Source organism: Zalophus californianus, chromosome 12 (genome assembly GCF_009762305.2).
Source record: "Zalophus californianus isolate mZalCal1 chromosome 12, mZalCal1.pri.v2, whole genome shotgun sequence".
Lineage (NCBI taxonomy): Eukaryota > Metazoa > Chordata > Mammalia > Carnivora > Otariidae > Zalophus > Zalophus californianus.
The window spans coordinates 78,261,090-78,286,896 of record NC_045606.1 but is presented as its reverse complement, the minus strand read 5'-3'; the positions used below and the strand labels follow the sequence as shown (position 1 = coordinate 78,286,896).

Sequence of the window (25,807 nt, the reverse complement as noted above, 5' to 3'; positions counted from 1 at the left end):
CCCTTTGGGGCCTACACATGGGGAGTCGCTGCCTGTCTGTTATCATCTGTGGCAACATCACGTAGAGGGCCATGACCACTTCATGTGTGTGCAATTTGGGGACCTGGAAACTGCCTTACAGTCATTGTTAAGACTAAGTCCAGGGTTTATCCATCAGTACAGTTATTTTACAAACAGTGTATTTCATATGTATGGACCTCCGTTTGTTACACGTGTCAATGTTTGTCCCAAGAAACAGACAGTTTTGGGTCTTTCAAGTCCCGAGAAACAGACAATTCTAGGTCTTTCAAAAGGAAGAAATGTAACACAGGGTATTAGCTTCACATGTGATAGAACAGAGCCACCAAAGAAATGACAGTGAGTAAACTCAGAGACTGACAAAATCAGAAAACTTTGGTACATCTTAGGGATAGAAGTGCAGTAAGGGGAAGTAAGATCATCAGATAATATCTGAGCTCTTAGCTCTGATAAGAAGAAACTATGGACTCCCTGAGGGATCTGAGCCATCCGTATTCTTTCACCTTTGAGTGTCCCCACGTAATGGGCCCTCACATGTTTAATTGAACAGAGTTAAGCAGTAAATCCTTCCACTGACTTAAAAGTACACATTAGGAAACTGAAATGTGGCAGAAATGGTATTCAATAGTAAGAGGATCCTTAATTTGTGGATCGGATGCAATTAGTTGTTTGGGGACCTTATTTAGTAACTGTCATCAGCATTTAGAGAATGAGAAAATGGCCAAAATATTCATTTAAGTATTCTCATCCTGTATTTAAATATTCGTTTAAATATTCTCATCCTCTCATCCTTTTGGAGTTTGGTACGATACCAATTTTTGTGCAAACAAAGAAGGAAGAATTAAAAAGGAATAGAGTCTTTAGGTGGCTCATGCCAAAATAAATTTGGGGGATAAAAGGATGTAGTAGGCAGAACGAGAAAAAGCTTTCCAGAATCGCTAGGGGAATGGCAGCTATATAGCTTCAGAGAGCGAGATGCAGCTCTTAGTCTTTGTTTCTTTTTTGGAATCTTCCCCTAAGTTGATAATAACGTTGTTTTGTCTACTGGTTTGAGCCAAAAATTATCACTTTTTTTTTTTAACTCTCATTTAAGAAAGAATCTGTAAAATATTCCACTGGATATTTTAGCCGTCAGAAAGGACTAATTCTATGATACCATTTTTTTAAAATATCACAAATGCCATTTTATGTGTTGCTGGATGTGCCTTTATATGCTCAAGTGTATAGATAAGCTGGATTCACGTCAGCTGTGGCTTTTAGGATAGGCTTGAGAAAAGTCTCAAAATAGTAGTTGCATTTAACAACGTGGAAGTTGAGAATAGTTTAAGTAGCTTTTATGACTGTTGTCTTTCCTAGAGAGAAAAAGAGCTTTGCTTGAAAATTTCTCTGTGAATAGTTCCACTTATCCATGGAAATGAAGACTTTTGTGTTTTGGCAGAGCATGCCAAATTCAGTTGCCATGTTTTGTTTGTAAGAACATTTTAGCATACCTGAGCATGTTTATAATTCTTCCATTTACATAGAAATTTCAGGTTGGTTGACTTTTCACATTGGTATAAAATAAGAGTGGCTTAAAATATACACACTGCATTTCATATCTTTATCCTTCAGAAGATAGTTCTCCCATTTAAAAAATATCAAGGCTTGGATATAGGCCGTGTCTAAATAATGTTATGACTGACTGAAGTGGGGAAAATATATCATTTTATGTACAGGCACTCCTCAGAGTTACTATGAGTTTAGTTCCAGAGTTCTGCAATAAAATGGATATCCTGATAAAGTGAGTCAAATGAGTTTTTTGGTTTCTCAGTGTATATAAAAGTTATGTTTACACTATACTGTATTATGTGTGCAATAACATTGTCTTTAAAAAGTAACTACCTTAATTAAAAAACACTTATTACTAAAAACGTTAACCATCATCTGAGCTTTCAGGAAATCATAATCTTTTTGCTGGTGGAGGATCCTGCCTTGATGTCGATGATCACTGACTGATCAGGGTGGTGGTTCCTGAAGGTTAGGGTGGCCATGGTAACTTCTTAAATTAAGACCACATGAAGTTGGCTGTTATTGATGGACTCTTCATGAACAATTTCTCAAGCATGTGATGCTGTTTGCTAGCATTTTACAAACAGTAGAACTAACTTCAGAATTAGAATCAATCCTCTCAAACCCTGCCACTGCATTACCAACTAAGTCTGTGTAATATTCTAAAAATTTTGTTGTCATTTCAGCAGTCTTCACAGCATCTTCATCAGGGGTAGATTCCATCTCAAACCACTTCCACAAGAAGTACCTTCTTACCTGTTAAAGGTTACCAGGACACTGCAGCCCTGTATTGAGTGACTCTGCCTGTCATGTGAACACTTACAGGCCATTGCAGGGTAACTAGTTGGCCGAATTTCAATATTGTTGTAACTCAAGGAATAGTTGTTCAGTCATATCTTCAGGTTCTACTTCTGGTTCTCTTGCTGTTTCCACCACATCTGCACTTACTTCCTCCACTGAAGTTTTGAAACCTCCCAAAATCATCCAGGAGAATTGGAATCCACTTCTTCCAAACTCCTGCTACTGTTGATATTTCGACCTCTTCCCGTGAATCATAAATGTTCTTAATGGCGTCTAGAATGGTGAATCCCTTCCAGAAGGTTTCTCTTTACCTTGCCTAGATCCATCAGAGGAGTCATTATCTATGGCAGCTTTAGCCTTATGGAATGTGTTTCTTACATAGGACTTCAAAGTGAAAATCACTCCTCGATCCATGGGCCGCAGGATAGACGTTGTGTTAGCAAGCATGGAAAGAACATTAATCTCATTGTAATATTTTGAAAGAAACCTTTTTTTTTTTTCTGAGCAGTAGGCTTCAACAGTGGACTTAAAATAGCCAGTAAACCTTGTTTTAAACAGATGTGCTGTTATCAAGACTTTGTTATTCCATTTATAGAGCTCAAGCAGAGCAGATTTGGTATCATTCTTTAAGGGCCCTAGGATTTTTGGAATGGTAGGTAAATGAGCCTTAGCCTCAATTTAAGGTCAACAGTTACATTAGCCCTTAATAAGAGTCTGCCTGTCCCTTTGATGCTTTGAAGCCGGTGATTGACTTCTCCTCTCTAGCTATGAAAGTCTAAGATGACCTCTTCTTCCAATAGAATACTGTTTGATTGAAAATTGTACATGTACATTGAAAATGTTGTTTAGTGTTGCCACTTTTTTATTAGTTAGATCTTCAGATAACTTGCTGTGGCTTCTACATCAGCACTAACTGCTTCACCTTGTACTTCTATGTTATGGAGACGGCTTCTTTCCTTAAACCTCATGAACCAGCCTCTGCTAGTTTCAGACTTTCCTTTTGCAGCTTCCTTATCTCTCTCAGCCTTCATAGAATTGAAGAGAGTTAGGGTCTTGCTCTGGATTAAGCCTTGGTTCTAGGGAATATTGTAGCTTATTTGATCTTCTCTCACAACCACTAAAACTTTCTCTGTATTAGCAGTAAGTCTGTTTTGCTTTTTATCCCTGGTGCATGCACTAGAGTACACTTTTAATTTCCTTCAAGAACTTTCCCTTTGCAATGACAACATGGCCCAGGAGACCTAGCCTTCAGCCTATCTTGGCTTTTGACATGCCTTCCTAACTAAGCTTAGTGATTTCTAGTTTTTTATTTAAAGTGAGACACGTGACTCCTTCTTTCACTTGAACACTCAGAGGTTATTGTAAGGTTAGTATCTTAATTTCAATATTATTGTGTCTCAGGGAATAGGGAGACCCAAGGAGAGGGAGAGAGACAGCGTAATAATCAATTAGTAGAGCAGTCAGAAAACACACATTTATAAACGCAAATTTAAGTTTGCTGTCCTACGTGAGCATGGTTTGTGATGCCCCCAAACAGTTGGAATAGTAACATCACAGTTGTTCACTGATCACAGATCACCATAGCAAATATAATAATAATGTAAAAATTTGAAACATTTTGAGAATTACCAAAATGTGACGGGACGTGAGGTTTCAAGTAGGCCTGCTCAACGCAGGGTTGCCACAGACTTTCAGCTTGTAAAATGCAGTATCTGTGAAGAACAAGAAAGTGAAATGCACTAAGATGAGGTAGGCTTGTATATGAAGAGTAAGCTCTTCTCCTGTGTTGGCTTTGTGAAGCTGTAGAGTTCTGAAATAATCACATGGTAATTTGGAGGTTTTGTTAAAAATTATTTTGTTTCAGTCATAGTTTCTCATAGTTTCTAAAACATGTTATCAGGGGAGAAAATCCTTTGGTAGTGACCTAAGGCAGAAAATGTGCTATGATGTCAGTCTTTTCCATCTCTAATTGAGTTGATTTCCTTTAATACTATTTTACAATGAAAATATTAAAATATGAGTTACAGTTTTGCTGCCTAAAATAATTGGTTTTACTTTTTTAAACATGCTATCTATAATTTCAAAAAATACTTTCTGAACTTTTGTCCTGAGGAGTTTAGAATAGTCTTGAAATTATAGGTGTCTAACAAGTATTTCTCAGCTGTCAATTCAGCTGGAGCCTTTGTGCTCTTACCTCATTATGAAGTGACACAGGAAGAAAACTCGTTATGTGATAATATGAAAACACATATTTGTCAAAAAGATAAATGAGTCTGTATTGAAAACCCATCTGTTGTGGTGGGAGTCAAATGGTTTAGACACATTTGGGCATGATACCTTCTTTTTAAACAGGAAAACAGAGAAAAGATTTCCGTTCCAATCATTAGACACTGTATTGTGCACTTAAATGTTTTCTTTCTTTTTTGTCTTTTACAGGTGATATTATACCCAACTTCTAATAGCTCCAAGTCAGCTGAGTTGCACCGAATGGTAGTTCCAAAAAATAGCCAGGACTCTGACTTAAAAATCAAATTAGCAGTGCGAATGGATAAACCACCACATATGAAACATAGTGGGTGAGTGTGTACTTGAAGATCTTTTTCTCCTGAATTACTGGATTTAATTTCAATGTATCTCTTTTGTCAGTTTACTGACAGAGCCAGTAAGTATATCATGGAATATCCCCAAAAATGACATTTATGGAATAACTTAATTTTTTAAACTCCTAGATACCTTTTTATCTAAATACATGGGTATTTAGTTAAGATAACTGCTTCTATGCTAACAAAATACTGGTAATCGATTGCAGTGGTATTCTACATCATTTATATTGATGAAGAGTAGTGATAGATGGAGATAAACTCTAAGAGATACTTTCCAAAATATAATGCTGGTTCAAACTAGTATAGCATTCAGGTCTCCAGAAATAAACTTACATAAAATAGATTAAAGCTAAAATGTTATTCAGATACAACCCCAGGAGGCTGTGCAAGTTTTGTCAGGGAGGGATGTGAGTGTTCATCCAGTGTGTGAGTGGAAAATGGCATCACTCCTGGAGGAACTGACGCTGCTGGGTAAGCCTGTTTCCTGGGGACTACCGTGCGCCGGGGTCAGCCCTCATCTCAACCAGGGTTCTTTTTCCCTTGTAGTTGGTGAGGTAACAGGTCTGAACTCTTGAATCTAATAAAATGAGTTCTTTAAAAACCTGGGTCTTTCTCACATGAACCCTGTGGGACTCACTACAGTCAAATCCCAGCACAGGGCTGTTAATTATTAGGAAGGAATGCAACCTTTTTTCACAGTGGAGAGAAGCAGTTGCTAAAATGGCTCCCTCTGAGATTAGCGACCAACATAAGAGTCTAAGAACGTGCATTCCTGTATGGAGAGGTGCCGTCTGCTGGCTTTGGAGCCAGATCACCAGCACTGCGGCGGAGTTAACTGATGAGTCAATAAGATAAGGATTCTTTGGATGACTAACAGGGACTGAGGGCTACATTGCTTCCTTGGTTTGGATGGGCAGTGTGTAAGCAGCATCAGAACGAGGCTCACTGATGGGAAGAACAGCTCAGAGGGTGGGCTCTTTGAAAGGAAAATGTAGCCCACATTATGGCATCTTCAGTGTAGTAACACAAACTAAAGGCTAGCCATGACTCAGCTCATAATGGAGATGGAGTTCCTGGGATTTAATATTTAGAGTTCTTCTCATTCCTCCCTCTACCTGCTCACCATTGATTTATTTAGCAGGCATGTATTGAGCGCTTACTCTCTTCCTTCTGGAACAAACCTCAAGAGACAAATGGGAACTGGTGGAAAGAACACTTCTGATTTTAGGTGCAGTTAGTCATGAAAATCTCACAAGACACCTGACTTTTGAGATGAAACTTGAAGTATGAATTTGGGTGGGCAATGAGGAGGAAGGGCATCCCAGTCACATGACATAGCATATCCATGGTCAATAAAGAGTTCTGGAAGGACTTTTAGCCAGTGAAGACAAGTTTGGTACAGCTGGCATAGAGAGTGAGAATATTACCACCCTAAAGTGCTTAGAGACTAGTAGAGTCTAGAGTTAGGCATAAAGGAACATATAGTCCAGGCACTGCAGTTATTTCTCTACTATTTTTATATCAGTCTCTTTTGATGAAGGGCACCATCATGGCCATCACCATGATGAATACCCCTGGAGCCTTCAAAGTGTCCCAAGAACCAAGACACTAAACAGGAGGTTGGGCACATAGCAAGTCTGCAGCCTTTCACTTCTGTGGGAAGAAAGCCCTGCTCTCCTCTTTGGCAACTTCTTCCTATAGAATGCTCCAGGGCAGGTGGGGCAGTCCAGCCCCTGCCAAGACTTGATTTTTTGGTTGGTTGTTTTCCTTTCCCCCCCCCTTTTTTTTTAATCCTTTACACTGAAGGAGAACTGGTTTTTATCTTATCTCTGAGCCCTTGACTAAGTCAGGAACCCCAGGATGGGTCTGGAGTTGACTTCTGTCAAAGACTAACCGGTGAAGGGGATCACTAAAGAAAATTGTAATCTCAAAATAGCCTCTCAATTTAATATAGAAAGCCCAAGAACTCACTTTGGATTCAGATCAGGAATGCTTTAGATCCAGCCACATGAATTATTATCTGCCATTCCTAAAAGATACCAGTAGGCAATTCTAGACATTCAGGTATCTCTGCAGTTTATAGTATGTAAAAGGAAGGAGTTCTAGAACTGAAAATACATGTGATGCTGTCCTGCTAGTTTGTATCTTATGCAGCATAATCAAGAATATCATATTTCATAATAGAGATTCAGTAGAAACTAATGTCCATATTGGACATAATGATGATGATGATCAACCAGAATTAAAGGTTTTCAGCGTTGCTGTCATGGCAGTTTATCCCTATGGGCAGGTACAGGTGCTTTAGCACAAGCAGCTGTTTGGGTTCCTTGGTGCTTGTGGAAACACACAAATATTTTAAATATCACCCCTGTGTATATGGGCAAACATGATTTGACGTACATCATAACTGTATTCATCTTTTTTCTGCAGTGTCTCATAAATGGATTTTACTGAACTTAATTACATTTAAGAAGAGAAAGTCCACTAACCTTTTTCTTCCAAGTACTCTATCATATGCCAAAGCGATAATAGGATATGAGTAGTAGATTAATAGCATTTTGCTTTGGGGCTGGGTTGTGTTCTGTCAATAATTCATCCGATAATGAATAATTAATAGATGAGTAATGAATAATTGAAAAAGAGACAAGTCAAGTTAAAAAAAGATTAATTTATCTTTAAAATATGGCAGACCCCTCTTATAGATAGACTTGTCAAGTGGATTAAACAATAAATTGGGAGGGTTATGGATTTTTATCTTCAGAGCACTTTTGAGAACTAGACTTTGAAATCCTCTGGGTCTTTAGTTATAAAAACCTGTTGGATGTTCTAAGAATGTGGGCATCTCTTATGTGAACTATTATAACGTGTAATGAATATTCATCACATATATATATATATATATATATATATAGCACCTGTGTGGGCCTTCACTATATTTTATCAGTGTTTATTTTTTGTGTCCCCAACTGCACTGTGAGTTTCTTAGACCTGTTTGAATCTCAGTGCCCCACCCCCAGTATGCAGTCAAGGATAGGTATTAATATAATAATGATGATGAAAATAGTAGTATGGTCCTTAGAGTTTTAAGGAAAAAATGGCAGTAAGTTACATTCCTAAGTTGAAATACAAAGGGTTCTAAACACAAGTTAGAGGGTAGAGTATAATTTTAACGTGAAAAATATCTAAAACAAATGTGTTTGGTTCTCAACTGTTGCCTTTTTAAATAAGCTTTTTTTTTAAAAAAAAGATTTTATTTATTTGAGAGAGAGTGAGAGAGAGAGCACAGAGGGGGTAGGGTCAGAGGGAGAAGCAGACTCCCTGCCAGCAGGAAGCCCGATGTGGGACTCGATCCCAGGACTCCAGGATCATGACCTGGGTGGCTTAACCAACTGTGCCATCCAGGTGCCCTAAATAACCTTTTTATAAGCAGAAAAATAGATCTGATAAAAACCTTTTTATATAATCTCAGGAAACAAACTGAGGGTTACTGGAGTGGTTAGGGTGTGGGAGGGATGGGGTGGCTGGGTGATAGACATTGGGGAGGGTATGTGCTATGGTGAGCGCTGTGAATTGTGCAAGACTTGAATCACAGACCGGTACCTCTGAAACAAATAATGCAATATATGTTAAGGAAAAAAAAGAAGATAGCAGGAGGGGAAGAATGAAGGGGAGTAAATCGGAGGGGGAGAGGAACCATGAGAGACGATGGACTCTGAAAAACAAACTGAGGGTTCTAGAGGAGAGGGGGGTGGGGGGATGGGTTAGCCTGGTGATGGGTATTAAAGAGGGCATGTTCTGCGTGGAGCACTGGGTGTTACGCACAAACAATGAATCATGGAACACTACATCAAAAACTAATGATGTAATGTATGGTGATATAACAAAAAAATTAAAAAAAAAACTTTTTATAAGCAGAAAAATATATCTGATAAAAAGCTCATGTTTCTCTGATAATTAATCAGTCCATGACTAGACATTATAGTTTTTTCTAAAAAATAGGATTGACTACATGTAAATGAAAATATACTTATTTTAAATAAAATAAACATAAAGATGATTTCATTCTTTTAAAACCAAACTGGACATTACCACATGACATAGATTTGATTTTTTAAAAAGGGCTCATTTATTCTTTGGGAATATGTCCTATAGACTAATTATATAAACTCATATATATCTGTTAAATGAATTACCAGCTAGGTTTTGAATGGCTAAATAATTCATATCCAGTTTTTAAATTTATTTTCCTCCTTTTTTGGGTGGCTGGAAGACAGAAGTGTTCTTGAACAAATGGACTGTCCTTTAGCATAGCCTAGTGGCTAAGTAACAGTATTAACTTAAATCCCAGAATACCATTCCTGTTTTTATTAAATAACATTTTCCTAAATCAGGTGTTATTTTTTCAGTCAAAAGAAAGGTAAAATAAAATGGAACTAAATAAAACAAATGATTCTTATGACAATTCTACAATGGTAAAGGAGAAAGAAGAAAAACTCACAAATACGTAAAGGCAGATGATCTGGATCTATCCGAGGTCTGCATGCAGCTGATTATTTTATAGGAAAAAATAAATAAAAACTTCGTGAGTGTATAACTATATAATAGTTTTGTCACAGTTAAGAACTGGGAAGATAAAATGTTAGCCAAAGCACTGTCCCATAAATCTCCTGTTTCTCTTTGTAGCAGAATCATGCTTGGCTCTTTAAACATTTGTTGATTAAACAGATGTACTGAAATATTTTGTAATTGTCATTTATTAAAGTCTCTGTTAATTTATATCATAAAGATTTAAAAGGCACTAGGCCTGTTTCTTGCTTCAGGGGAGACACAGTAGTTCAGCTTCCAGCCGGAAGAACAGCATAAGCACCAAGCTGTCTGCATTATTATTGTCCCGTGCTTTCCCAGAGAGCCGACCAGCCATGCATTCAGGGGCTGGGGTGTCATGCTGTCAAACTTGGCATTTGCTCATAAGTTGAAATGACTGCACTTTAATAAAACTGCACTGTTGATGATTTTAAGGTTTATGATCTGCAATTTGTTTAGGGGATAGTCCATGATCAAAGGGAAGGAAGATCTTACTTTTGTCAAGGTGGCGTTTGCTGAGAGGATCCAGGCCTTACAGAAAGTACAGGTCTGTTTTTTTCCCTGGAAAAAGTTCTCAATTTAAGTTGAGTTTTTAGAATGATTTTCCTACATGTCCTTGTCTAAAATAACTGTGTTTTGACATTTGAACCTATATGTAGGTCTGTTTGCCTTCCCAATGTGAGTTTACCTTATTCTGACTTATTCTAATTTCATAGAAATCCCACTTCTTAATGCCTTGCCAAAACTTCTGACAAAAGTATTTTGCTAGGTTCTTAATAATTTTTTTCCCAAACACAGCTTTCAGCTTCCAGAAGAGAAGTCTGTCTGTGATACTTTGTAAACATCAGCGTAACTGTTACAGAATGATAAAAAAGAGTAAGCCCTAAAGCCAACTTTGTTTTTCCAAATGCCTTATATTCATGTCCCTTCCTATATGCTAACTTAAATCATTAAGAACTTTGTTTCATTTTAATTTACTAGTGACTAATTATGTAATAATTAGTATGGTAGAAACATTTTCAAGCATGGCTTTAATAATCACTAAACTAGATGTTTTAACTTCTAACTCTCTTTGTAAAACTTCTCTGATTTCTCCTGTAATAAATTAGTTTGCCTTTAAGCTTCAGTGCAGCTTTCTGTTCAACACCCTTTTACTCTCAAGAGTTTTCTCCAGGGCGTAATATTTTAACCTATGTTATTTTCTTCTTTTTCACGAATCAAATAACTACACTCTTTTGCTTTCAGGTATCCTTCAGTGTCCTATCTGAGCATCTAAAAGGAAATCAAGCCAAGTAATTAAAAGTAGAATATGAGGTCTTTTAAAATTTTCTTTCAGAACAGACAGACCATATTCATAGGTTATCCTAATTATTTTGGGGCATTCAAAAAATTATAGTGAAAACTATTTAGGAATACTATATAATTTTATAAACAGCATACAGGATTATAATAGGTCAGTTCCATCTCAATTGCTGCCTTACCATAAAATTTTTGTACTAGGTACTGACAGAATAGTACTTTTTGTTTCTTTGCATGCATCCAGAAGTTTTAAAATATTAACACTGAGTTTATAAAGCAAAATCTTGGGCTTGTTAAGTGAGCATTGTGGGAGGTCAGGAAAGATTTGGACTTTATTTAAAATTTTTTAGTTCCTTCCTCTGACTTGTGTAGTTGAATGGTGTACAGATGGAGGACAGGGCAGTGACAGTTGTAGTAAGAGCCAGGACCCTTGTCCTTGTCCCAGTTCTGTCACTAATGTCGGTGACTCACCACACCTGTCCTGGCCTGCTTTCATCGACTGCTGAAGGGGATGTCCGACTAGGGAATTTGAATGGCCCCTTCAGAAATTTATGATTTATCATTTCCTCCCTCACCCCTCCAGGAGCATATGGCACTCATCCCATGGTGTGCCTGCGCAGAGAGAATGTGCAGAGTTTAGGGTGAATAGAGCTGGCAGAAGGGAGGACACCTGGGAAGATAAGACATTTGGGGTTTATTTGAATCTTCTCAAGACAAGAAAAGGAAGTATGAAGACTGAAACATCAGGCTGCTTTTATGTAAAGTTAGTCTGAAAAATACACTATAGTTATAGAATTGCTTCTATTCTGATAGTAGTAGTAAAAAACAGATGGATATAGAGGCAGCTGGGTAGCTCAGTTAAGTGTCCAACTCCTGATTTCGGCTTAGGTCATGATCTCAGGATTGTGAGATTGAGCCCTGCGTCGGACTCCACGCTTGGCATGGAGCCTGCTGAAGATTCTTCCTCTGCCTCGGCCCCTCCCCCTCCTCCCTCTCTTAAAAAAAAAAAAAAAAAAAACAGAAAAGAGATGCATATAAAACTTGAGAAATGAAATACACTAAATAGAAAAATGCTACTATGAGTGAAATTTTATTTTCCAGATTTTGCTGTTATGATGAACGAATGCAGTAATCAAAGATCAAATAGGTTTTCTTCTAATTAAAAAATAGGTAAATTTGTTGTACCAAAAATCTGATTGTTAGGGAAATTCATTTGAGAGGATTCCTTAAGGAGAGTCTTGAAGGGCTCCTGTCCATCCAATATTTAAAGGGTCAGCATGGCTTAGGAGCATGAGCTCTGGAGCCAGACCACCTGCCTTCACATCCTGGCTCTCCCGGTTAATAGCTGTGGGATCCTGGGAAAGTTATGAAACCTCTCTGTGCTTCAGTTTCTTCATAGATTGAGAGGAAGAGTACTTTTTTATTGCAATATAATTAACATACTGGTTTCAGGTGTACATCATAGCTTTAAGAATTCTGTACTCAGTGCTCATCATGATAAGTGTGGTCATCTGTCCCCATATAATGTTACCACAATATTGTGTAATGCTGTACCTTTCATCTCTGTGACTTATTTATAACTGGCAGTTTGTACCTCGTAATCCTCTCTATTTCACTCATCCTGTTCTCCACTTCTCCTCTGGGAGCCACTAGCTTGTTCTCTGTATTTTAGAATCTGAGTTTTTTCTGTTTGTTTCTTTTTCTTTTTTTTAGATTCCACATATAAGTGAAATGTATTGGACTTTCTCTGATTTATTTCACTTAGCATAATACCCTCTAGATCCATCCATGTTGCTACAAATGGCAAGATCTCATTCTTTATAGCTGAATAATAATCTTTTGTATATAGATACCACATTTTCGTTATCCAACACTTGGGTCACTTCCATCTCTTGGCTATTATAAGTAATACTGCAATAAACATAGAGTATGTAAATCTTTCCAAATTAATATTTTCATTTTCTTTAGGTAAGTACCCAGTACTGAAATTACTGGGTTGTGTGGCATTTCTATTTTTAATTTTTGAGGAACCTCAGTACTATTTTCCACAGTGGCTGCACCAGTGTACATTCCTACCAAGAGTACGTGAGGATTCCTTTTTCTCCACACCCTCGCCAACGCTGATTTCTTTTTGATACTACCCATTCTGACGGGTGTGAGGTCATATCTCAGTGTGGTTTTGATTTGTGTTTCCCTGATGATTAGTGAGGCTGAGCGTCTTTTCATGTCTTTAGAAAATGTCTTTTCTGTATGTCTTCTTTGGAAAAACATCTCTTCAGGTCCACTTTAAAATCAGATTATTGTGGTTTCATACAAACTTTAGTATTCTAGCTCTATGAAAAATGCTGTTGGTATTTTGATAGGGAGTGCGCTGAATCTGTAGATTTTTTTCTGTAGACATTTCAACAATATTCCAATTCATGAGCATGGAATATCTTTGCATTTGTTTGTGTCCTCTTCAGTTTCTTTCATGATTGTTTATAGTTCTCAGAGTACCAATGTTTAACCTCCTTGGTTGTTTATTTTTAGGTATTTTTTGATGCAATTGTAAATGGGATTGTTTTCTTGATTTCTCTTTATGCTACTTTGTTGTATAGAAATGCAACACATTTCTGTATATTTTGTATCTTGCAACTTCACTGAATTCATTTATCAGTTCTGGTAGTTTTTTTTGGTTGAGTCTCTAGGGTTTTCCTCTATGTACTATCACATCATCTGCAAATACTGATAGTTTTACTTCTTCCTTACCAATTTGGATGCCTTTTATTTCTTGTCTGGCTGCTGTGGCTGGGACTTCCAGTATTGTGTTGAGTAAAAGTGGTGAGCGTACACATCCTTGTCTCGTTCCTGATCTTAGAGGGAAAGCTTTCAGTTTTTCACCATTGAGTATGATGTTTGCTGTGGGTTTTTCATATTTGGAGAAGTAGTATCTTAATGTGTACAACGTGCTTGCAGGAATCGCTGGCTAGCTCACAGTAATGTTGTGTTTTAGCTACTGATAAAACCCTAAAGAAAGCATGTTTGAGTTGAGACACTTACTAAAAGAAGGAAAAATAAACATTAAATAATTAAAATATGAAACAAAACAAAGACCGAAAGGCCATGATGAGAAATGCCAGTGTGTCAGAGGAGCTACAACAGGGCTGGGTGGAGTGTGCTGCTCGGGCATTGGCGGAATAGGATGTAGAGAAGACGTTTGTGGACCGTACTAAGGAGTACAACCCCTCCTGGCCCTGCGTCATGGCGAGGAAGGAACTTTGGTAGTTGGGTGACCCATGAAACCAAACACTTCATCTGCTCCTACCTGGGCCAACTGGCCATTCTGCTATTTCAGTCTGGTTAAAAGCATGGCCTGTGTCACACACCCAGTGATCCATCCAAGAACAAGGACTGCAGCCCAAATTCCAAATACCAGAGACTGAAATTTTTAGCCTTGTCTAAGGGAACACCTCAATCTTTGAAACTTTATTGTGTTTTGTACAGGTTCCTCTCTGTACGAATTTGTTGTGGCAATAAAACAATTAGTAAAACAGCTTACATTTGTATTTTCTGTTCTATACCTCTCTGCCCCATATTTTTTTCTCCTCAAAATCCATTCCTTTAAAAAAAAAAAAATCTATCAGAGACATAGGCACTAGCTACGATTTGTTCAAATCTAGGGTTGAAAATACCCTATCACTTGATCTTGAGTAGGGTAGAGGGGGTCAGTCTTTCCAGTCCTTGAGGTTAGTTTCTGTGGGATATAATAAGACTAGCCTACACACCGTTCCAGGATTTATCACCCATCATGCAACCATCATGCACGGAAGAATACACTCAGACGTGCATGTCAGGAAATGGATGGCAGAGAAACTTTTGGATTAAGTCTTACTACCGATCTGATAAATACTATCTTTGCTCATTTTGTTAAATGTTGCTATAGAATGTTCTGGGCCTTGGGTCTCAGGTGGTGTTGATGAATGTGTAGTGGAACCTTTTTTTCTAAGCTTCCTGTGGCTGTGAAATAAGTTGATAATAAGTTGAGGTGATGAGACGTTTGCTGGGCTCTAGGTTATTCCCCTCCCTTTCTTCCTGCCTTATCCCAAAAGGATGCTCTAAAAATTAAAGGTGGTCTTAAAAGGAAAAATGAAGCTTTTTGAGCAGGAGCATTCCATGTAATTCTAATAAGGTGTTTCCAGGAGTTTAAACAAGTAAGCCTGTTGCGGTGTGATTTAACTAGCTGTGTTAGAAACCCCATTAACAATTAAATGAATAAAGAAAAAAAAAAACACTATTTCCAACTCACCCCCCACCTCTGACAACTTTCTCTTGCTCCTTCTCAGGCACCCATGAGGACTGTTACCGAGCAGTAGAGGGGACCTAGACTGGGCGACCTAGGCTCTAGCCAGGTCTGCCTGCAGGGTGCCCTGAGTCTGTAGGTACGTGGCTCCTTAGTTTCTTCATCTTTAAAACAGCATGTTGAGCTCACTAAAATTTTTTTAGTTTTCTTCCGGCTCTGAAATTTTTCAATTTTATTTTAAACCTAAAATTTGATGTCCTAAGGAAAGTAAGATAGCAATAGTTCATATTCTTGGGATAGGATGGAAACAGGTAAATGATTTTCAAGCCACGTCATTCACTTTAAGGATATCATAAATAGGAGGCAGGGTACAAAGTGGTTAAGAACACAGGCTTTGGGAGTTAGACCTAGGTTTAAACTTGAGCCCTGTCATTTTTGGGCAAACTTGGTCAAATTCCTTAACTTCTCATAGCCTCACTTTTCTCAGCTCTAAAGGTGAATTGTCCCGAGCAAGAAATGAGATGTACTCCTAAGGCATGTAGCACAGTGCCTGTATAGGCTAAGTGCTCAATCAGCTAGTAACGATCAGTATCAGAATAAATGTTATTTTAAAAAATTATAGTCCCATGAACTGTAATAAAACCTGCTAGTTTTAAACACATTGTTAGATTTTATTTGGAAGAAAATGCTCAAAGACAGATGGGGAAAGGGCATGCAAATCCTAATTCCTTCAGAGTATAAAAATTATGTCCCCCATTAGGGCCCTCTGCTTTAATTGTTAGGCTTTAATGTGTTTTTATTTGACAGCTATTATGGATGTAGGTGGTGGTAGCTTGTGTGTGTATTTTTGGCTGCTAACTTTATTTTGCCTTCTCTATGTCCAAAGGGAGAAATTACATAAGAGTGCTCAGTTAAGCTCAAGTTCTAAAAAACAAAACAAAAAAACACCTGAAGATTATTTCATAGCAAGCAGGAAGAGTAAGCTAGGACTGCACTGGGCTGTAAAATAAAGGGAAAAGTTCTGAACTTATTTTTTAAATGGCAGAAGCTTTCAAAGCCTGTTATTTTAAATAACTAGTGGTGTCTTGTATGGTTTTAGGGCAGTGGCTAATTTTGCTTTTAATTTTCTTGTTTAAATCATTGGACGAGCATGGATCCTCTCTAGCTCTAAGTAGTCTGTCAGGTTTTGCTAGTTGCGGTATTAAAATCTGCCCACTTTTGAATAAGTTGTTGATCTCAGTAATTTTTACATGCCAAGTAAGTTTTGTGCGTTTTTGAATTTTTTATACGTGCTTCATTTAAGGAGGGATTGAAAAGTTGACTCGGTACTTATTCAGAACCTTGCGTTTTGTAGTTACCATAGCATCCAAGACGTTCGTGTAGTTGAATAATTACTCTAATTAAATATGCTGATGTTTTATGAAAATAATCGCCGGGAGACTTTGGCATCGTTGAGATGGCGGTTCTGAAGATGCTGCTTGAGTGTTCTCAGCTGGTCCCCGGTACAGGCCCTTCCCAGTGGCGGACACTGAAACCCTTCCCCCACCTCTGCCCCCACACTTGACAGTTGTCTGACCATATGTGCTGTAGTGCGCAAGGGCCCATCCTCACCACCCTCCACAGAATAGTGCCTTTTCCCCCTCACTTCCAGCTTTCTCTCCTAACGGGCTTCATTCTTTAAGCTCTTCTCATTACCTGCTATTATATTTATTGGCTGCTACTAGTCTCACCACTAGAATGTTATCTCAATTTGGGTGAGTTGCTATTGACTAGCTCCCCCCCCCACCCCCATCAAATCTAATTTCCAGAGGAAAATTTTCATTGTCTTACTGCTATTTTTATACCTTGTTTGCTTGTTTAGAAAACTGCCTACTGATTAGAAGCTAAATTCTAGAGTGAATGTTTTCTTTTCCAAAGAAAGAACAGAATGCAGAATTTATGTTCACAGTTCTTTCATATTCAAAAGAAGTGTTGGATTGATTGGGTATAAACTTCAAATTATGGCATTATCTAATGGGTACCACTGTAAATTTGTTGGAATATGCTTCAAAGTGTTTCTCCAGAGGAATTACAGTAGGTTTTATTAGTCCAAAGACTTCTATAGGACTAGAAAGCTAAAGACTTAAGAAAAAAATGTATTCCTGTCCAAAAAACTTGAAATTCAAAATCCTTATTCTCTGCAGGGAGGCTTCCTTTCATAGCTTTTTGCCTAACTATGACGCAGAAAGATTTTTTTTTAATACCTATTACCTGCCAACATTTTATATTTAGACCATTTCTGTGATATGTGTTAGACCTGTAGGACAGTGTTCATATGCAAGAATGATAAATAACCAGTACTTATTAAAGGCAAAAAAGAAAACTAGATTTGAGCTCTGTTTATACTGTCTTTGTGGAATCAATAAAAGTCTTTCACCTTTTTTTCCTATAGTAACTCCTGATTTGAAAGTCCTATTTATTTCAGAATTTATTCTGTCAATTCTGTTTCATGAACACTTTTACTCCATTTACATTGGCCCCCCCAAAAAAACTTCATGAAAATATTCTCCCCAACAACTGACAAAGAAGAACAAAGAGAAAAACTAATGCCTTGATCATCAGAGACAGGAAGCCTCAGGGATCTATCAGAGGGGAGGGAGTGGTAGAGCAGAGGGAGCAAGCCAAGAACCTCTGACTGCTGTCAGCTTGTGTAAAGATTGCAAAGGGGTCAGAGCCTGGTGTGGGTCCAAAGCAGGAAGAAATTTAGGAGCCTGAAGGGTACGAGAACTAGAAGACAGGATGAAGCTTGGTAGTAGTGAAACACAGTAGTAGCAAAAGAACTTGATCAACATATATTGCTGCAAAGCTGGCCTCATTTGGAAGACCCTGACAGAGAGCAAAGTAGGTTTGGGGTGGGGGTGGTGGGTGGTAATGACCGATCCAAAGGGAAGAAAACGGGTGTTAGTGGAAAGTAGGGATGGGTAGAACAACACCTGAGAATACAGAAACGATCAAAGAAATCTCTTCAAAAGTAGTCCCAACTCCACTACTTTCACGAAGGACATCCAGTCCTAAGGAATACTTCCTTAATCCTCTCTTTAGGATCATAGCTAGAGTCTAACAAAATGGGGCATTGGTAATGGGGCATAAAAATCACATCACAATCATGGTTCCATATTAAGACTGTTTGAAATGCCTGAAAATCATTAAGTTGATAATGAGGAAGATAGCAAATGAATTTGTTTCAGCTTGATGGATGGATGTTCTGATTATAAAAAGAATCATCACAACTTTAACATTAATACCAGTGTTAATGGCATGAACAGAGAGAGCACAGAGTTCGCAAGTATTGAAATGTCTAATCACTCGTCCTGGGATCCTTCATATCCACATCAGAAGAAAATTCTATTTTCATGATTTTAAAAATCAATGTGTTGCCTTTATAAAAAAAATATGAATATATATTTTAGTGCCTTTGCTTATTTCATATATCAGTACTTCTGAAAAATTTTTAAAAATTGACCGTGGGTTAGAGGGATATAGCAGCAGACCAAATATCAGTCAGAAAATTTGAATATCCACTATTTCCACCTTTGTGAGATAGGTAACCTTTTTGCCAGTTAGGTCTTTAGATTTGTCTTTAACCACTTTTCACTTAGAGTAGTTAATCCCTATCTCTCCATAGTATTTCCCACAGACAAACCGTTTCCATTCCTTCTCCCAACCCTAATTCAGTCTCTACCCGCACCCCCCCCCAAAAAAAGAAAACCTGTTTCGGTAACTTTTGTACTGATCTGCCTGTATTCACCTGTTTTCCAAACTATTCAGGAATTTTGGAATACTATTTATATTTCTGCCAAAAAATTTTTAGTGCTTCCCATTGCTAATGGGATTAGATTCACATTCTGTAGCCCAGCATTCAAATTCTTCAAAAATCTAACCCCATGTAGTCTTTTTTTCTTTTTTTAAAGAGTTTTATTTTTATTTATTTGTGAGAGAGAGCACAAGCTAGGGGAGGGGCAGAAGGAGAGGAACAAGCAGACTCCCCACTGAGCAGGGAGCCTGACATGGGGCTCAATCCCAGCGCCCTGGGATCACGACCTGAGCTGAAGGCAGATGTTTAACCAACTGAGCCACCTAGGTGCCCCCCGCCCATGTAATTTTTTTCAACCCCTTCTCCTTAAGGTACTCAGCGCAAACCCCTAACTTTGGCGAAATCAATCTGTTCATATACCCGACCATGCTTTTACTAACTCAACCCTATTTCTTCTACTCTCACTCAACCTAGTATGGGTCTAGTACTAGGTTACATGTTTTCCCACACTAGTATGGATGTGCCAAGAAAAGTAATTTGTTTTCTCTCTAAACTTCCTCATGAGCGGACTGTCCACTGACTGCCAAGTAATTTTGTCCCCACACCCCTGGTTTTGAGAGAACTGGTCATCTTCGCATGGGTCGTCTTATACCAGAAGAGTGGGCTTTCCTTCCTTCTGTCTGCCTAGAACCTTCCTTACGTAAAACTCTTCAGTCAGCCAGAACTCCCTTTGCTACGTTGAAGGAAGAGATATGCTTATTTAAAAAATTCATCCATAAGTGGATCCAATAAATGGACTCCCTCAACTACATCTTTTGCCATATATGTTCCTTCCAACATTGGGCGCATCCATGTGACTTGCTTTGGCCCCTGGAACAGTAGCAAACTTGGCACAAGCAGAGGCTTAAAAAAAGCACTCATGCATTTTCACTTCCTCTCCTGCTCTCTGCCTTCATCATGAGGACACATATGGGCTAGATCACTATAGGAGCAGAAATGAATAAGCCCTGTTCTGGCTGAGATCTCAGACATCAGTGAGCCCCCACGAAATGAACAAAGCCAGCTAGCCAATTTAGAGCTGACCCATAGATTGATGAGTGGGTCAGGTAGATAGAGCCCAGATCAGATCAGTAGTAGTGCTTAGTGAATAATAGGTTTGTGAAAAATGGTAAGTGATGTTTTAAAGTACTAAGTTTTAGGATGGTATGTTATACAGTGAAGGCTGATACTGTGCACTCTTGCTACTAAAGCCTATTCATTTTTTTTCCTCTCTTCTGTACATCAGATGTCCTAACCCTTGGTCTGTGCTATAGTTATCTATACATGTAATTATGTATGTAATCTTTCCTGTATAATATGCCTTTCTCTATATGATAATTTATTGATTTTATCAAAATGGGCATTTAAGCGATTTCCAGATTTTGGCTACTTGAGACAGTGCTACTATAAGCGTCTTGTGTAGATCTTCTGGGAAATATATGCTGTTTTTCCTGAGAGTGTACCTGAGTAAAATTGCTGAATTGATGACAATGTAAATGTTATCTTTACAAAATAATGCTACCCTTTTTCAAGTTTTACCACCAGTTGCAACAATATACATTGCCTCCGATTGTGGTAAAAAGCCAAAGAAGACAAAAGAATCTTACAGTTGGATACATTATCATATATTTAGAGAAAAGCATATTATACAGGAAAGATTACATACATAATTACATGTGTAGATAACTATTGGCATATTTGAAAGTTGCTAAGGGAGTAGATCTTAAAAGTTCTCATCACAAGAAAAAAAAATGCATAACTGTGAGGTGCTGGATGTTAACCAGACGTCCTGTGATCATTTTGCAATATATACAAGTATTGAATTGTTCTGTTGTACACCTGAAACCAATGTTGTATGTCCTTTAATCCTCAGTTTAAAAAATGAATAAGGAGTGGACCCGAAATGAGTAAAATTAGTGTAAAATGAATAAGATAGCTACAAGAAAACAGGAAGATGTTTCAGGTTGCAAATACTGCAGAGAGAGAATATGGATAAGCTTATCATGTTTTGCCATACCACTTTTAGCTTTGGACACAAATACACCTTTTTATTCAAAGGAAGACAAGTTTTCCGTTAAGTTTAGTCTTTGCCTTGACCTTAAGTAAGACACAGTTGTGGACTTTTGATAAGATCTCTTTACAGTTTCCAAAACTTACACTTAATTATAGACATGTATATTGTTCAAAGGTTTGACCATTAGACTTTACTAAGTAGATCTGAGAGAATGAAGGTGTTAGGTGCCATGTTTTAATTTTATGGTATAGAATTACATATTCTGTGTAACTTTGAGATGTTTTCATATTATAGTAGTAATAGGCATTATAAAAAATGAGTTATAAGGGAATAATCAAAAAGGACATAAAAGTCTACCTCATATTTTTAAAAATTTATGCATTTAAAAATTAAAAATGAAAGTCCTTCTGTATTCTCTGATCCTATCAGCAGTATTAACGATTTTGTGCATGTATCTTCGTTATATTAATATATTCAATTTAGAGTAGTTTTAGAGGTCTCATTTTCAGCAGTGATATTTTTGCTACCATCAAGCACATTAATGTTCTGACCATTAAAGTCATATCATGAATAAATGGGTTAAAAATTATTTCTTAATTAAAATTACTCCTGCAGCTTGCATTTCTACAAAATCAATTGGTTGTAATAAATTATATAAAATGAAAAGTTGAACTTTGTGATACAGAGCACAAATTGCATTAATGATTGATAGATAATATGCATGAAATGAAAAATTACTAGGCAGGGAGGAGAAAGTGTTTATCCTGCTGCCAAATATTCAGTGAATGGATTATAGCTGTGATCATCCCTCTAATGTTTCTCATAGTAATTGTCAGGAAGAGGCATGAAGAATCATGGGACCTTAATAATATGCCTTGCCATTTTAATTGCTGAGACAAGTAAGAGAATCTTAATTGCCAGGAGATGCATTACTAATTAAAGTGTCATTCTACATTCATTCTGAAATAATTAGCTTGAATATTTGTAAGAGCTGAGATATAAATTTAGTTCCAAATTCAACAGCATACCCACAACAGACTTTGTTAAAATGATCTATGGTTAAGAAAGGTTAACAATCATAAAATTTTTAATGTTTCCTTAATTTGGTACAATTTAATTATTATTGGATTATTGAACTTGAAAGAATGGAGTTCATAGAATCGTAAAACTTAGTATGGTTTTTAAATTGCTGTAACACTAAGTTGAATTCCTAAATTCCTTTCATATTTCTGGGATATTGATATTTTGTTTTGACATTTATAACAATTCAGGAAGAACCTTTAATGAATAATGATGTCAACACAGAGTTACATTATAATGTATGAATTATAAGGTCTGTTAACACTACGTGGCAACTTATAAATTAGTCATGATTCAGTGGACTTTTAAAATTCGGGAGTAAAGTAAGTTTGAGATTAAGTAGTTAAGACTTATGTACATTGTTACATATTGTCCTAGGTCATTCCTTCTCATTATGTAACATTCCATAGTATTTATCACATTTTGTCTGTGCAGTCCTCTAATGATGAACACCTGAATTGTCTCCAGTCCATCATAATAAATAGTGCTCCCAATTGTCTCCCTTTGTGTTCACTTGTAGGCCTATGTAAGAATTTCTCCGCCACATGTAGCCAAGAATCAGACCTACACATACTTAATTTAATTAAGTATTCCAGGATTGCTTTCCAGTTTATCTGTTCCTATTTACAATGCTACTTCCCTGTATCATTACCCAAAATTAGTACATGTATGTTTCTAATTTTTGCTTTTTCTGATGAGTGGGAAATGTTTTATTATGTTTCATGAGTTTAAATACCTATCCCTATGCATTTCCACTAGTTAGGCTCCTGCTTTTGTGATTCAGGTGTTCTTTCTTCCCTGCCAATTCACTTTTTGTTTTAAATTCTTTTCATTGTTTTGCAAATGTTCCTTCTCTATATCAACATTGTCCAGTAGAACTTCAGTGATGGAAATATGTACCTGGACTGTCCAGTAGGTTGAACTGCTGTGATGCTAAGTTGAATTCCTCAATTTCTTTCAGCTCCCCGGGATATTGATATTTTTTCATTATTTTGTTTCAGGATTTATCATAGTGTGGGGACTACATGTGACTTTTGAGCACTTAAAATGTGGCTAGCATGACTGAGGAGACAACATTTTTATTCTACTTAATTTTTGTTAATCTCAATTTAAATAGCAGGGCACCTGGGTGGCTCAGTCGGTTAAGCATCCCTCCCTTGATTTCAGTTCAGGTCTTGATTTCAGGGTCCTGAGTTCAAGCCTAGTGTGGACCTAGGCATACTTGTCTACTCTGCTAGCAAGAGGTTCCAGATAATCTTTTGTTGGTTTTAACTATTACAAACATCCTCTTGATCGATAACCTTCTTGAACAGACATGCTTAATGGTCAAATCCATCAATTTTTCTCCCATGTATTTGTGCTTTTTGGGTTGTTTTAAAAGTGTCCTCCATCTCTAAATGACAGAAATAATCTCCTTCATTTTCTTAAATTTATACATTTATCTTTTATTTTTAGGTCTTTAATCCATATAGAGCTTCCTTTGGAATATGGTATGAGAAAGGCCTCCAACTTTTCTCAACAAGCCAGTTTTCCCCCTTCATGGGGAATCCACCTCCACCTTTGCTTTTGTGGTATAGAAGAAGGCATTGTTTGTAGTAAGCTCACTTGATCAATTCTCTTATTCTATTATCTGCAAGTAATAGTTTTTTCCTGTTAATTTAGTGTCCTTTCTTTTATAATATGGTCCAGGACCTCTAGTGCTATGTTACTTAGAAGTGATAGCAGGCAAACTTGCCTTTTCCCAGTCTTTTGTTTTGTTTTGTTTTTTAAGATTTTATTCATTTATTTGTCAGCACAAGCAGGGGATGTGGCAGGCAGAGATCTCTAGCAGGCTCCCCGCTGAGCAGAGAGCTGACACAGGACTCAGTCCCAGGACATTGAGATCATGACCTGAGCCAAAGGCAGATGCTTAACGACTGAGCCACCCAGGCATCCTGCCTTTTCCCAGTCTTAGAACTGAATCTGTATTAGGTTGTCCAGAAAAACAGAACCAATAGGATACACAAACACGTGTGTTTATATTAGATATATCATAAGGAATTGGCTCACGGGATTATGGAGTTTGACAATTCCAAAATCTAGATAGCTAATGTCTGAAGGCCCAAAGTTCCATAGAACCAGGAAAAGCCGATGCCCCAATTTGAAGGCCATCAGGCAGGACTTCATGTTTTAGTTCAAAGACTGTCAGGAGAATTCTCTCTTACTGAAGGGAAGGTCAGCTTTTTGTTCTCTTCAACCAAGGCCTTTAACCAAGATGAGTTCCACCCACTTTAGAGAGAGCAATCTACGTGGTCTACCAATTTAAATGTTAAGTTCATCCAAAAAGCATCCTCACAGGAACACCCAAAATAATGTTTGACTCAACTTGGCTCAGCCAAGTTGACCCATAAAATTGACCCATCACAGTATCTAAGATTTCATTTATTAAGCATATTTGCTTTATGTTCTTGGTATGCAGCTTTGCTAAATTTCTTAAACCAAAAGTGGTTAAACTTTTTCAAATGCAAATGCTTTCTCAGATCAAATTAATAGTACCTTTTTTCTCCTTTCACCATCAGTATGGTGATTTACATTGGTGGGTTTTCTTTGTCTCTGAGACTCGTAAGTTTTACTATTAGATGTCGGGGTGTTGACCTATTTTTATTGATTTTGAGAGGGGTTCTCTGTGCCTCCTGGATTTTGATGCCTGTTTCCTTCCTCACATTAGGGAAGTTCTCTACTATTATTTGCTCCAATATACCTTCTGCCCCTCTCTCTCTCTTCTTCTTCTTCTGGGATCCCAATTATTCTAATGTTGTTTCGTCTTATCGAATCACTTATCTCTCGAATTCTGCCCTCGTGATCCTGTAGTTGTTTCTCCCTCTTTTTCTCAGCCTCTTTATTTTCCATCATTTGGTCTTCTATATCACTGATTCTCTCTTCTGCCTCATTTATCCTAGCAGTTAGTGCCCCCATTTTTGATTGCACCTCATCAATAGCCTTTTTGATTTCGACTTGGTTAGATTTTAGTTCTTTTATTTCTCCAGAAAGGGTTTCTCTAATAACTTCCACGCTTTTTTCAAGCCCAGCTAGTATCTTTAAAGTCATGATTCTGAACTCTAGGTCTGCCATCGTACTAATGTCCGTATTGAGTAGGTCCCTGGCTGACGGTACTACCTCTTGTTCTTTTTGCTGAGGTGATTTTTTTCGTCTTGTCAGTTTGTCCAGAGGAGAATAGATGAATGAGAGAACAAAATGCTAACAGGTTTACGACGTCCCCAGCAAATATACTGTATACAAATCAGAAAAGACCTGAAACCAGGGGAAAAGAAAGGGAAAGAAAGAAAAAAGAAAGAGAAAAAAAAAAAAAGAAAAAATAAAAACAAAAACAGAACAATACAAAAAAAGCAGAATGTGATCAAATATGATCAGGCTAGTGCATAGATCAGTGCCACACACTAGATTTTGGGCGTATTTTGGTCTGTTAGAAAAAAGTGCCTCCTAAAATTTTAAAGGAAGAAAGACATATATGTACAAAATAAGGGTTGATACAATGAAGGGATAGAAGATGACTGTAAAGATGAAAATTATAAAAGATTTTTTAAAAGGACTTGATAAGATAAGAAGTTTGAAAAAAGAAAGATTAAAGAAAAGAAAAAAGAAAAGGAGAGAATGTGATCAGGCAGGAGACTAGAACAGAACCATACACTAGTGATTTAGGGTATATTTTTATCTGTTAGAAGAAACTATCTCAAAATTTTAAAGAGAGA

General features: G+C 37.4%; 1 protein-coding gene and 1 pseudogene across 1 annotated transcript in view; both read left to right on the top strand.

The window, feature by feature from the left end:
• The window catches only part of CADPS2 (calcium dependent secretion activator 2), a 509,442-nt gene that overhangs the window by 279,402 nt on the left and 204,233 nt on the right, over nucleotides 1-25,807 (top strand). Inside the window, 1 exon segment of the mRNA XM_027573409.2 lies at nucleotides 4,804-4,943. Within this exon segment, the coding sequence (XP_027429210.1) occupies nucleotides 4,804-4,943 (140 nt within the window).
• On the top strand, nucleotides 13,929-14,196 carry LOC113911790 (annotated as a pseudogene).